At 40.0% G+C, this 13,102-nt stretch overlaps 1 protein-coding gene across 1 annotated transcript in view; it reads left to right on the forward strand.

Moving 5' to 3' along the window:
* Positions 1-13,102, forward strand: part of ESYT1 (extended synaptotagmin 1) — a 79,841-nt gene that overhangs the window by 53,540 nt on the left and 13,199 nt on the right. The window contains exons 15-23 of the mRNA XM_060688897.2: positions 1,344-1,430; positions 1,515-1,664; positions 4,444-4,596; positions 7,271-7,447; positions 9,230-9,312; positions 9,647-9,695; positions 10,107-10,196; positions 10,946-11,041; positions 12,146-12,217. Coding sequence (XP_060544880.2) covers positions 1,344-1,430; positions 1,515-1,664; positions 4,444-4,596; positions 7,271-7,447; positions 9,230-9,312; positions 9,647-9,695; positions 10,107-10,196; positions 10,946-11,041; positions 12,146-12,217 — 957 coding nt within the window. The remainder of the gene's footprint in view (positions 1-1,343; positions 1,431-1,514; positions 1,665-4,443; positions 4,597-7,270; positions 7,448-9,229; positions 9,313-9,646; positions 9,696-10,106; positions 10,197-10,945; positions 11,042-12,145; positions 12,218-13,102) is intronic.

The following is a 13,102-nucleotide window of genomic DNA, read 5'->3' on the forward strand; positions in this document are numbered from 1 at the left end:
CCATTTGTAGCCATTTGATGTACTGTATATATGTGGAAATACTGGGAGCACATTGTAGATTTACAAGGTGAAATGCATCCTGTCCCATTTCCTCCAAATTGTAACATCTCATAGAAACAGCGCATAGGTGGAAAGGCTGGTTGTAACTTTTATCATCCGTTCGGGTATCTAAATTCAGAATGGTAGCAGCTTGCTTGGAGGGCTTCAGACAAGTATGAATTTTAGCATGAGATTTGGGTGCCAGGTTGCTCTCTCCTCTGTCTCACATTGCAACAGCAAAGCATGACAAAGAGGATGAGTGAGCGCTAGAAACTAAATCTTTTTTTTTTTTTTATTGAAAAGTTTTATGGAAAATACAAACATTTTCACCCCCCACCCTTCCCCCCTCAGCCCCCCTCCCCTGCCCACCCTCCCTTCCCCTCCCTCCCCCCACCCCCCTCCCTAGACTTCCCAGAACGAGCACAGGGTATAGCATTCACAAACCAAGAACTAAAATATGCTAACAAATTATTACATTTCATATTCTCCCTAGGTCCTTAACTCCTTATAACTCAGAAAAAACAAACATAAACTACTTAATATTATTTCATTCATAAGCTATATGAATCTTCTTATTCGGGTACTTCTTCTGTATGTAATCAATCCATTTTCTCCATTCCGATATATATCTCTCATTTGAATGGTCTTTAAGGTATGATGAAATTTTTGCCATTTCCGCCAAATGCACAACTTTTAATGTCCATTCCTCAATAGTAGGTGGATCTTCCTTCTTCCAGTACTGTGCCACCAGTAACCTGGCAGCTGTTATTAAGTTCAAAACCAGCTTAGTAGAAACTAAATCTTGTGAACATTGAAAGAACTGGCAGTATTTGGCTTTGAGAAGAGTGAGGAAGGAAGGCTATGACAATGCTATTCAAATGCCGGAAATTATGTCATACAGAAGAAGATCAACACCTCCTATTAATCGTAGAATGCAGGACATAAAACAAGAGTCTGAATTACAGATAGGCAGATGCCAGTTGAATATTAGGAAAAAATGCTCTAGTGGAGAAAGCTGTTTGCCAGATCTAATTCCCGAGAGAGGTCGGTCCTATCAATCAAAAGAATGCTGTTTCTAACTCTGTCTGCAGAGGGCAGTAATATTCCATTGTCATTTTTCTCCAAATACTATATTGTAATTTTCTTTCTTTCTTTCTTTCTTTCTTTCTTCTTTCTTTCTTTCTTTCTTTCTTTCTTTCTTTCTTTCTTTCTTTCTTTCTTTCTTTCTTTCTTTCTTTCTTTCTTTCTTTCTTTCTTTCTTTCTTTCTTTCTTTCTTTCTTTCTTTCTTTCTTTCCCCTGCTAGGTTGTCTATAACACTGTCTCCCCTGTCTGGGATGATGCCTTCCGCTTTTTCCTGCAAGACCCAACTGTTGAGGACATTGATATACAGGTAAGGCTCCTATTCTCTTCCAAACCCATCCAGTCACTTTCGGCACAACAGCAGCTGCAGAAATTCTTCTTTTTGACCCCATAGGTCAAAGATGACAACCGTCAGACCACTCTGGGCTCCATCACAATCCACTTGTCCCGCCTTTTAAGCGCTGATAATCTGACCCTGGACCAGTGGTTCCAGCTGGAAAATTCTGGACCCAACAGCCGTATCTACATGAAACTCATTATGCGGGTAAAAAGCTTTGGGTTAAGGTTGGGTTAGGACTTGGGAAATGATACAAAGGTTTCCCTTTCATCTTCAGTTCTAGCTCTTTGTAAAAATGCAGTACATACACCAACTTGTGAAATCCACAAAGCGTTTTATTTCAAAAAGGAGTTGGAAAAAATGGAGAGAGCCATTGATTCTATACTGTTTCTGTTTTCAGTGGGAATCTCTTTTTTTGTTTGTTTAGCAATAGCAATAGCAATAGCATTTAGACTTATATATACCACTTCACAGTGCTCTACAGACCTCTCTGAGCGGTTTACAGATATATTGCCCACAACTATCTGGGTCCTCATTTACCCACCTCGGAAGGATGGAAGACTGAGTCAACCTTGAGCCTGGTGAGATTTGAACTGCCAAATTGCAGGCAGCCAGCAGAAGTAGCCTGCAGTACTACACTCTAACCACTGCACCACTGTTCTTCCCTGATTCCAATACTTTGTCATCAAGTTTCCTTTCCCCAACATGCTACAGTGAATGAGTTCTTATGGATATTTAAAAAGATAGCACATTTCCCCATCCCACCCAACTGAGATTTGTTTTTCTTTACTTCTCTTGGAGCAACATCAGGGGCCAGCAGAGAGTGTTGGGAAAAGTTTCTCCTCTTAAACTGTGAGAAATACGATTTGCAGAGATTAAAATGAAATTTCTAGCTGATTCTTAAAGCCTGGCTTTATGTGATATGGAAGAGCTAGGCCCAAATCCTCTTGTGGCTTTATCTACTGGGCATAAATTTTTGTTCTTATTGACCCCTTCACATTAGCTCAAAAAATCTCTGCTAGCTGCAGTGAAGAAATATGCAGATGAAATATCTTTTCTTATAGTGAGGGAGGAAATGTTGGTGCATCTTATACACTGCATACAGCCATTTTTGGCCTCCCGAAAACCCGTCCCGCGCATCCCATTTTCGCCAAATACAGGCCCCTTTTTAGTTTAGTTTAGTTTAGTTTATTAAACTTCTATACCGCCCTTCTCCCGAAGGACTCAGGGCGGTGTACAGCCATATTAAAACAACATATACTCACAAAATTTAAAAAACAATTTAAAATAAATATATAAATCTGGCCCTTATGTTAAAAGCTACAAACACCCAATTTAAAATTCATTTTCTAAGGCAGCCCGGCCTGTTGGAACAAAAGAGTCTTAAGGGCACGGCGAAAGGTATGTAGGTCGGGGATCATGCGAACCTCCAGGGGCAGTTCATTCCAGAGGGCAGGTGCCCCCACAGAGAAGGCTCTCCACCCGTTTTTTGCGAAAATGGGGTGCGCAGAGGGTTTGGGAGGCCTGCAGAGTGTTCCTGGGGGCTGGGGAGGGCAAAAACTTCTTTTTTCTTGTTTACCTCTTCGAAATCTTGGTGTGTCTTATACTCCAGTGCGTCTTATAGTCAAAAAATATGGTAGCAAGAACAAGTTTTTTGAGGGGAGGGGGGAAGCTGGGAAAATTGTGGAAATTCTTTGGAGAATCTCATCCTTCTGGCAGCACAAGAATCTTTTCCAGTCACAGCTGCTTTCAAGAAAAGAAAAAAGTTTGGGGAGGGTCTATCATAAATTTTCTGCATAATAATTTATGTGGCCTTATTCTCCTAGGTATAAAGGGGGATTCATGCCTTTTACTGCTAGTTAAGCTTAAATACAGGTAGTCCTCGATTTACAACAGTTCATTTAGTGATTGTTCGAAGTTCCAACAGCACTAAAAAAAAGTGACTTATGACCATTTTTCACACTTGTGACCCTTGCAGCATCCCCATGGTCAAGTGATTTACATTCTTGACAACTGATGCTTCACAACTAACTCACATTTATGATGGTTGCAGTGTCCCGGAGTCACATGATCCCCTTTTGCGACCTTCTGACAAAAGCAAAGTCAATGGGGAAACCAGATTCACCTAACGACCCTGTTACTAATTTGACAAATGCAGTGATTCACTTAACACCTGAGGCAAGAAAGGTCATTAAAATGGGGCAAAACTCACTTAACAAATTTCTCACTTAGCAGCCTAAATTTTGGGCTCAATTGTGGCCATAAGTTGAGGACTACCTATATTGCACTCCACAGGACTAAGCAGTATATCTAGCTATATAAGCAGCCCCAGTATTATGCTTCAACATCCAATCTGACTTGATGTGTTGGTCCAACACCATCAATGACAAGTCCAAGGTTGGGCCTGGCAAGAAGTGGCGTCATGTACACAAACCTAGAAACCAGAGGCTAAATAAGATCTATCAATAGATTTATAATATTAGTTCTACAAATCAGACTTTGGTGATAAAGAGCTGGATACAAGGCCGCTGGGATTTCTCAAAGTGTTTAGCGAACTTGTCACTTTAGCCATGAGCTAGAATCATGCATTGAAGATCTTTGAATATCTCTTTTGAATCTGCATGTCCGGAAATAAACTCCTATTTGTCTTAGTTCAGCTTTGTCTGGCTCCATGGTTCACTCGGCTGTGAGAGGCAAGAATGTCTCTTCACTAAAGTTTTCAAGCAAGGACTGGAATCACATTTTTCAGAACTGCCTGCATTTATTTCTAATATGCATTCCTGTACTAATAGTGGTTTGGATTTGATTGTTAAAATGACTTCTTCTCATTCCATAATTGGATGTGTCCAGGTTTGCAATAGGCAGCTATATCTAATGAGAGACAGCTATTGCAACCTCATTATCGGGTTGAGGGTCAGCAGTTCCTCAGCTTCTCTTTGCCTGGGTGCCTATCCTGATTTTCCATTGCATACTATACTTTTTTCAGGTATTATATCTGGATGCCCCTGAAGTCTGTTTCAATACCAAACCACGTCCTCCAGGAAATCTGAATGTCACAGAAAGTCCCCATCTGGGTAGCAGTGTCGATGTGCCTTCTCGGCCCACCAAGGCCAGTCCAGACGCTACTTTTGGCACTGAGGTAAGATTACACATTCTCCCCACCCAACCTTAATAGTCAGTCATGCCTTTTGGTAAGATAGGGGACCTTCTAAGCCAGTGGTGCCCAACCTTTTGGCACCAGGGACCGGTTTTGTGGAAAACAATTTTTCTATGGACTGGTCACCTCCAACTATGTACCCTGATTCCTAACAGGCCACGGATCAGTACCAGTCCATGGCTTGGGGGTTGAGGATCCCTCTTCTAAGCTATCACTTCAAACTTGGAGATAGACCAGATTTGGTGTTCTTTATGGATGTTAATGAACTAAACATATGTAACTTGGCGATTAAGATCGTACAGACATTGAGGAACAAGCAACTCTTCAACTTGTCAAAATGACATTTCAACTCACTTTTTAAAAAGGAGAGTATGAAATTCCCTCCTTAAGTCTTGCTATTTTTACAGAAAATGTGGACAAAGTTTTAATCAACGTAAATTCAGTTATGCTATTCATGTTGTGGCCCCCAAAGCCTCTTCTTAACTGTTCTCAAAATAACCCAACCCAGCTGCCATGAAAACATAAATAGTTTTGCTGTTAGTCAAAATAAGAACATAAGCTTCCTGTAGTCATTTGGCTGGCACTGTGGGATCTAGCTAAAAGTCTTCTAGTCTAGTTTTCTATAGCGACCAGCCAGAACTCTCCAAGAAGCCCTGAAAATAACAGCTCTCCCCAACTCTCTAAACCTGTGGGCTTCAGTTCCCAGAATTCCCTTGCCATCTTTGGTTATTGCTAAGAATCCTGGGGGTTGAAGTCCGCATACCTAGAATGGCTCAGTCACGTACACAGATTGGTTATCTGTCTCTGAATATGAAAGACGATGGAGAAAGTAACTGTTCTTTGCGGTTGTCTTTTGATAGTTATGGTAGCACAAATAAGCACCCATGTTTGTTTGTTTGTTTGTTTGTGTAACTGATATTAAATTAATAAATACTATATATCAAGTTAAATTAATATTTAGATTTATATATCAATATTTATTTACAATATGTTTGAGTATAGCGATAGCACTTAAGAGTTATATATCGCTTCACAGTGCTTTACAGCCCTCTCTAAGCAGATTACAGAGTGAGCATATTGCCCCCAACAATTTGGGTCCTCATTTTACTCACCTCGGAAGGATGGAAGGCTGAGTCAACCTTGAGCCTGGTGAGATTTGAACTGCCAAATTGCAGGCAGCCAGCAGGTAGCAGAAGTAGCTTGCAGTACTGCATTCTAACCACTGCGCCACCACAGCTCAATATAAATGAAATTACTCTAATTAAGATTTATATATCAATATTTATAATATTTATAAGTATAAATGAAATTATTCTAGTCAAATTTATATAACAGCTGCCTTACTGTCTAAGTGACTGAGCAGTATGCAAGTAAAAATTGATAAAATCCAGATAAAAATCCATACAAAAATTAACAAAGTTTAAAAGGCAGAGAGAGAGTGGCCTCTAGCCACTAGCCACCCTCAGGGTTGTATCCCATTCTTAGGTTCCCCATGCTAATTGACAGAGACAAGTCTTAACACTCTTTTGGGAAGTGGATTTATTAGTCAAGATCATTTTTAGAAAGGTGAAACAAATAAATAAAAGGAAACAATATGCATAGTAGTAACTCTGTTCGCTGCAATAGAACTTCCAAATCTGTTTGAAAGTAGATTTTTAGTTGCAGACTGGAAGTTTTTTGCTGGTCATCTGCAGCAAGTAGTTTATTTGTTATTTAATCCAGGATGCAACTTCAGAAGGCTATAAATCTGAAACTTGTGTCATGCCTAATACATCCTTATGTGTTTTCACATAACAAATACTGATTTCAAGTTATAATACATTTGTAATCAGAGAAACAGATTTGAGGGATGGAGAAAGGGAGATAGACAGACTCAGTTCTCAAGCACTGTAATTCCAGTAGATGCAGTCAAGAGATTTACACATTCCTGATTGCAGTGCTCCCATTATAGCCTGCTCCTCCCTAGATAAAGACCTGGGCAGCTGTATCTATGATTATGATCTGATAGTTTGTTATTGCCTTTTATCACTGCTTCAGATTTTGCATATTTTGCTTCATTACAATTGGTGTGATTTTTATTCCATTGTGTTTTACCATTCGGAAGTGGGTAAAGAGAAAATACAGATCTTAATAAATAGAATAGTGATCATACTTTTAACAAAGTATATAGTATCATAGAAGTAGGTCAGACAAGAAACCAATGGAATATAGAACGATTTTTTATTGTAACAGCTGCCTAACAGAACTTTGCAGATCTGAATGTGCTTCTCCTACTCTCACTTTATTGTTGTATGAACTAGAGAGAGGCCTGTATTAAGTTGTTTACTCAAACCAATTTCTTGAAATGGGCTCAAGCCCTGTTAACTGGTTGTTCCCTTGGTAGCAACTCTTCTTCTTGTCCTTCAAGGCCATCCCTTTGTCCTTTTTGCTGCTGACCAAATTCTGTCTGATTTTAGGAAAGTTAAATGATCTGGGCATTCAGAATCTTACTTGAGTCTCTTCCTTATTCTATCCTGCTTAAAAAGAGTTGAATTGCTGTAATTAAAACTGAGAAGATTTAAGAAATCCATGGAAACCAGATTAAACCCCATTATGTTGGATGATGGTGTTGATAGATCTGGCATGCAAAACTGTGTCTCCTCTCACTGAATTCCAGAGTGTAATTCGCATTCACGTGCTGGAAGCGGAGAATCTAATTGCCAAGGATAATTTCATGGGTGGGATGATTAAGGGCAAGTCAGACCCATATGTCAAGATGCGCTTGGGAGGCCAGAAGTTTCGCAGCAGAGTCATCAAGGAAGATCTCAATCCTCGCTGGAGCGAGATCTACGAGGTGAGTATACACCCCATCTCGTTCCACGCATATATTAAAACTGTATCATCCTCGACCTCTTTATCATTGACTCCTCAAAGAGTTGGATTTGATGGGGAAATACAATCATACTAATTTTTACGACTATATATTTGTACTGCATCTGACTTTGTAACTGAGCTCCTATCTGGGCAATAGAAAGTAGATAAAAGATTCTTTTTCAAATATGACTGACTGAATATTGGTCAAGTCTGATTTCTGAAACACATCTTGTGCGAAGTACCTTTTTCAGTAATCAAATAGTAAAGGAGTCTGTATTTCTGGTTTGATGTTCATTTGAATATATTTAGAACAAATCCAAACAGAACAAAGAAAAAATCAAATAATAGTTGGTTTAGGGATTGGTCTTGGAAATATTTCACTTCCAGCTGTTAGAAACGTACTCTGAGAGCTTATGCACTGAAGACAACTTCCTTGTTTGTCCAATCACACTTGGCCAATAAAGAACAATATTCTATTCTATTATTATATATGTCCATCTTTGTAGAAGCTGCCACTCATCCAAAGTTGTCACAGAGGAGCATTTGGAAGCCTTGCTCTGAAATGGCTTCAGAGCTGGCAAATAAAGTGCCTAAATCCAACTCTGACATCCCTTGTAACTCCATGAGGGATTCAGTTTTTTCAGTGCTTTTTACATGTCCCAAATGCCAGAACAATTCAAATCTCACTGGAAAGTAATAGGGTTTTTTTTTCTTTAATGCTGTCCCAGCAACAACAAAAATCAAATAACCAAACTCCAGGTAGTTTTGGATTGTCTATTTGATGATTTCCATTCCCCCCCTTCCTCCCCCCTCCCCATCCATGAAGCCTCTGTGCATTTTTTCCCATTGGCATGTTGAAAAGTATTTGCAAGTTAGAAATTCTAAGCAGTATCATTCTCCGTGCATAACCTTGGTTTATTACCAAAACTTTAAAGAAATTATATTCATAGGTAGCAAAGTAGAAACCAGGGCGAGTTGAGAAACCTCTTTTCACAACCAGCAAGATAAAGAAAAAGAATCAGCCACTGATGTGTTCATGGATGTTTTAATTTAGGGTTTGCTGTTGGATTTTTTTTTAATTCCCAAATTAGCTTATAATCTTTAGATTTCTTGACAGTCTCCCATGCAAAAGCCTTGTTAGAAATCAATCAAGCTTGGGTAGATGTTCTCATCTGCAAAAGGGAATAAGTAGTACGCAACTAATCCCTGCCTTCCTCACAACATCTTGAATTGATAATTGAAAGGCGTGGAGTGGAGTGGAGTGGAGTGGAGTGGAGTGGAGTGGAGTGGAGTGGAATGGAATGGAATAGAATTCTTTATTGGACAGCTGTGATTGGACACACAAGGAATTTGTCTCCGATGCATAAGCTCTCAATCTACATACAACAGCAAAGTGATAGGTCGTATAGCATAGATCATAGCTACAATCATTAATCATAAGATACCAACAGAAGGTAATTGGAAAGATGAGAAGATGAGAAAGGGATGTTTCTTTATTTACTGGATAGATATGTCTAACCATTTAATTAACTAAACGAATAACTGAATCTCAACCCTTTCTCTTTGCAAAGAAGTAGGGCCAATTTCCAGGATATGGGGTTCTACCTCCTAGCTTTTTCATTGTTGGTTTAATATACTGAATAATTTGAGAGTTGGAATCAGAGCAAATATTAGCTTTCGTTCACTCCTATTTCATTAAAGATTCTACTTCGATCACTGCCACCAGCTTTTCTTCTGTACAACAATCCACTTTTTTTCCTAGGTCATTGTGAGTAACATCCCAGGACAGGAAGTAGAGTTCGACTTGTACGATAAAGATGTTGACAAAGATGATTTCCTGGGGAGGTAAGTTTAGAGCCAGGAAAAAAATTGGACCCAAAAAAAGATCACTGCTCCCTCATTCTGAATGGGAAGCCAAAGAAGGCATTTAGTTATCCCAGATTTTGCATGGAATAGAAGAGGGATTATTACATCTCCCTATTCCTTTCTTAAAGATTTAATCTCATGGCCACATTTGTCTAGTCTTTTTTTTTTTTTTTTTTTTGGCAGAGAAAGCTAGTCCTGGGGAGTTGGGCCGCTCACTCAGCTCCCAGTAAGGTTACTTTTGATAAGGAGGAAGTAGAAGGAAGAAAGACCTTTTTTTAATGCTATGACTCTTGTTACTTTCCCCTTCCTCCAGGTGCAAGATCCCTCTGAAGCGTGTGCTAATCAACAAGTTTGTAGATGAGGTAAGATTGTGTGTGTGGAAGCAGATAAGGAATTGGACTGGGACTAAGGAGGCCCATGTTCATGTTTACTCTTAGACATGAGGAGATTGAGGAAACCCAGGTTCACATTTACCTTTAGACGTGAGGAGACTCAGGTTCATGTTTACCTTTAGACGTGAGGAGACTGAGGAGACTCAGGTTCACATCTACCCTTTGTACCACTTGCTCTGTCTCAGCCCAATTTGCTTTGCAAGGATGTTCTTGTCTAGGGAAAAAGGAAGGACGATATCCATGGGAATCACCTTGAAGTCTTAAAGGAAGTATATAAATCTGACCAAGAACTAAATAAAAAGAGACTCTCTTAATGGCAATGGGCAGGGTTGAGGACATGCTGATCAGCCACCAGACGCTCTTACCTCCTTCCTGTTGCAGTGGCTCCCTCTAGAAGACGTGAAATCAGGACGCCTCCACGTGAAACTGGAGTGCCTGCCCCCTATACCCAGTGCCGCAGAGCTGGAGCAGGTAACAGAGGCTTTCAGAAAGAGAATGCCATGTGGGATTGACTGAAATTGGGAGGTGGGGAAGAAAGTTATTCATTTTGTAAAGAGGTTAAACTATTCAGATGCAATAACAACAACAATGCCATTCCCACCATTTATGGTTCATTCTCAGATTTTCATATCTAGGAGAACAAATCAGCATGTTGTGAAAGGGGTTGTTTATTTTTTCTCTTCTTCGTTTGATGGGTTATGAAAAGCATGGTGAAAACCAGAATCAGAGGTCGTTTGTATCTGAACACAAAGTATCTGAACACAGTATCTGAACACCTTCTTAGGGAATCAACGAAACTGTCTTGTCCTTTGGCTTTGCTTGTTTTGCCATAACTGTGATCAAAGCCAGACAGCTGAGGGACGCTGAGCTGCGAGAAGGATTATGGGTCACCCGCAGGCCCTAAACTCTGAAGTTGGGAGGAAGTGTTCTCACGGTCACCTCCCTGGCTTTGATGGTGTGTGAAGTCGAGCAACCGCTTAGCAAGTGATCATCACCTCAGTTTTTCCTGCTTGCAGCATGTTCTCTTGAATATGAAAAGGGCTATTTTTGTGATGAGCCATTGCATGATGTGGGTTACCAAGGTGTTGTATAATAATTGTTGCTTTGAAAGAAACACGTGGAAGAAATAAGCCCATCCACCAATATTCTTACAAAATGTCCTCTAATGGTGGGTGGTAAAATACTTAAATATTGTCCTAACTGTTGATCACCTTTTCCAGGTTCTGAGAGTGAACAGCTTGATCCAGACCCCAAAGAGTGAAGAACTGTCTTCTGCCCTCCTCTCTGTCTTCCTTGACAGAGCAGCTGAATTGCCAGTGAGTACCAGGAAAATGTTACTCCCTCCACGAGATGCCTCTTAGTTCTAGGAGTGGCTATTGCAGCTAAATAATCCATGACCAGAAACTCGGAGCTGCTGATGTCTTCTGAGCAATACAGTGGAGAAAAACACTAGCAGAAATGGAATTTGGAACATTGTTTTTCATGGACCAGGAAAACTTGAATTCAGAGCCCACTCAGCCATTGATTCAGAGCCCAGCTAATCCAGAGATTAGCCCTGTTCCAAACAGCAAAAGCATTTTGGTAGCTGAACTGGAACATACTAGGAAGGATGAATGAAGTCTGATCCTTTCCCCATTTGATCGTTGTGTGTGTGTGTGTATTTGTATTCACTTGCTTTAATCTAGTCCTTATCAATCTTGTACCCTATGGTATACAGGTAGTCCTTGAGTTAAGACTGTAAATGAGCCTGGAATTACAATGCCGGTTGTTAAACAGGTCACTACAGTATGTGACTGCACCTGATTGTATGAGCTTTAGTGTGACCTTATCACATGACTGTTGTTGGATGGGAGAAGGAGCAAGGGATTGCAAGACTGGCCGGGAAATTGTTGTGAAACTTTAAAAACGAAGTTCACATGACTGCAGCAGTAGCCAGTAGCCTTGTAGGCAGCCACAACTTTCCCAAATTTCATTTTCTTGGTAGTTCATTTTCTTGGGAGGTCCTGGATTTTAGACACATTCTGTAAGTTAGCCCATTTGAGGTACATTGCTTGAAAAATTGTTGCCCTCTGATGAACCATTTTGCCCAGTTAAAGGTCATGAGATTTAGTAGTATATAGATGGGATATTGCATAAATGGTAGTAAATTATGTTATTTATCAAGTATACTCATATAATAGCAATTCTTCCTTTTCAATTCCGATGACTCCCCAATCCACGCAGTGACAGTTCTACATGCAAATACTCCTCTTCTGCTGTCCCTGTGGCAGAATACTCTTGAAATATCAGAGAGACACCAGGCCAAAATTAACCACATGCTTCTGTGCACCCCCAATGCACAAAAGTCTTTGTAAAGGGCCATCCTGTGAATATCCTTAATAGCAGAATATCAACCAACTTTCTCTTTCCCATTTCGCCAGCTCCGGAAGGGATCGAAGCCGCCAAGTCCTTACATCAGCCTGTCTGTCCGTGGTATCTCCTATAAGACAAAGGTAATGACAAGGGGAAGAAGGAAACAATAATGCTGAAAGTGGATAGTAAATCATGGCTTTAGAATAGAGTATGGGGGTAGGGAATACATCCAGGGTCTCCTTTGAGGTTTTTTTTACTACAATGTTGACTGAATAGTGGTGGATTTAAAATAGAAGCCAGGCAACATGCATGTGCTTTTAGAAGTAACAAATAAAATGCTATTATTCAGCCTAGGAATTTATGATCAGTTCCAGAAGCAGTCTGGCGTGTTTTTTCATTATCCATTTTTCTCCCACTCTTCCCTCATTTTTCCTTCCAGCAACTAGTTCAAAGGAGGGGAACATATTGCAGTTAGCAGGCAATTGCTAATTTACTACTTTCATTAGGAAACTCCTCAGTGATTTTTCGCCTCTCTTTCCTTTGAGAGGACTAACAAATATGGTGAAGTGAAGGCAGAGGGGAGAAAAAAAGGAAGCTGCAATATGAGGAGGTTTGTGACAAAGCCAGGGTTTGTACATATGAACAGGTGTGTGCGCGCGCACACACGCACACACACACACACATGCATTTTCTTATATAAAGATTTCCTATGTAACTTGGAGGAGAATGTTTTCTAGCGATAGAGCCGCAAAAGATTGGATCTCTCAGCTTCCATATTAAATATGCAAAGCAATTGGTTGTTGGTTCCAAAAGAAATAAAATAGGGCTGGCTCAAATTGGTTATCATAAATATATATGTTAAATGCCTTGCGAAGGCAGAAGGACAAGTAATGGGTGAGGAAAGAGAATGGCCAAAACTCCAGATTTTACAATAGGGATTGGCACTACCACCAGTGAACGATTGCAGAAGGAGACTTTTTTTAAAGAAATATTTGGAAACTCCACTATGCAATTGATAATTTTTA

The sequence above is a fragment of the Pantherophis guttatus genome, chromosome 2 (assembly GCF_059756535.1).
Source record: "Pantherophis guttatus breed Tessera chromosome 2, ASM5975653v1, whole genome shotgun sequence".
Lineage (NCBI taxonomy): Eukaryota > Metazoa > Chordata > Lepidosauria > Squamata > Colubridae > Pantherophis > Pantherophis guttatus.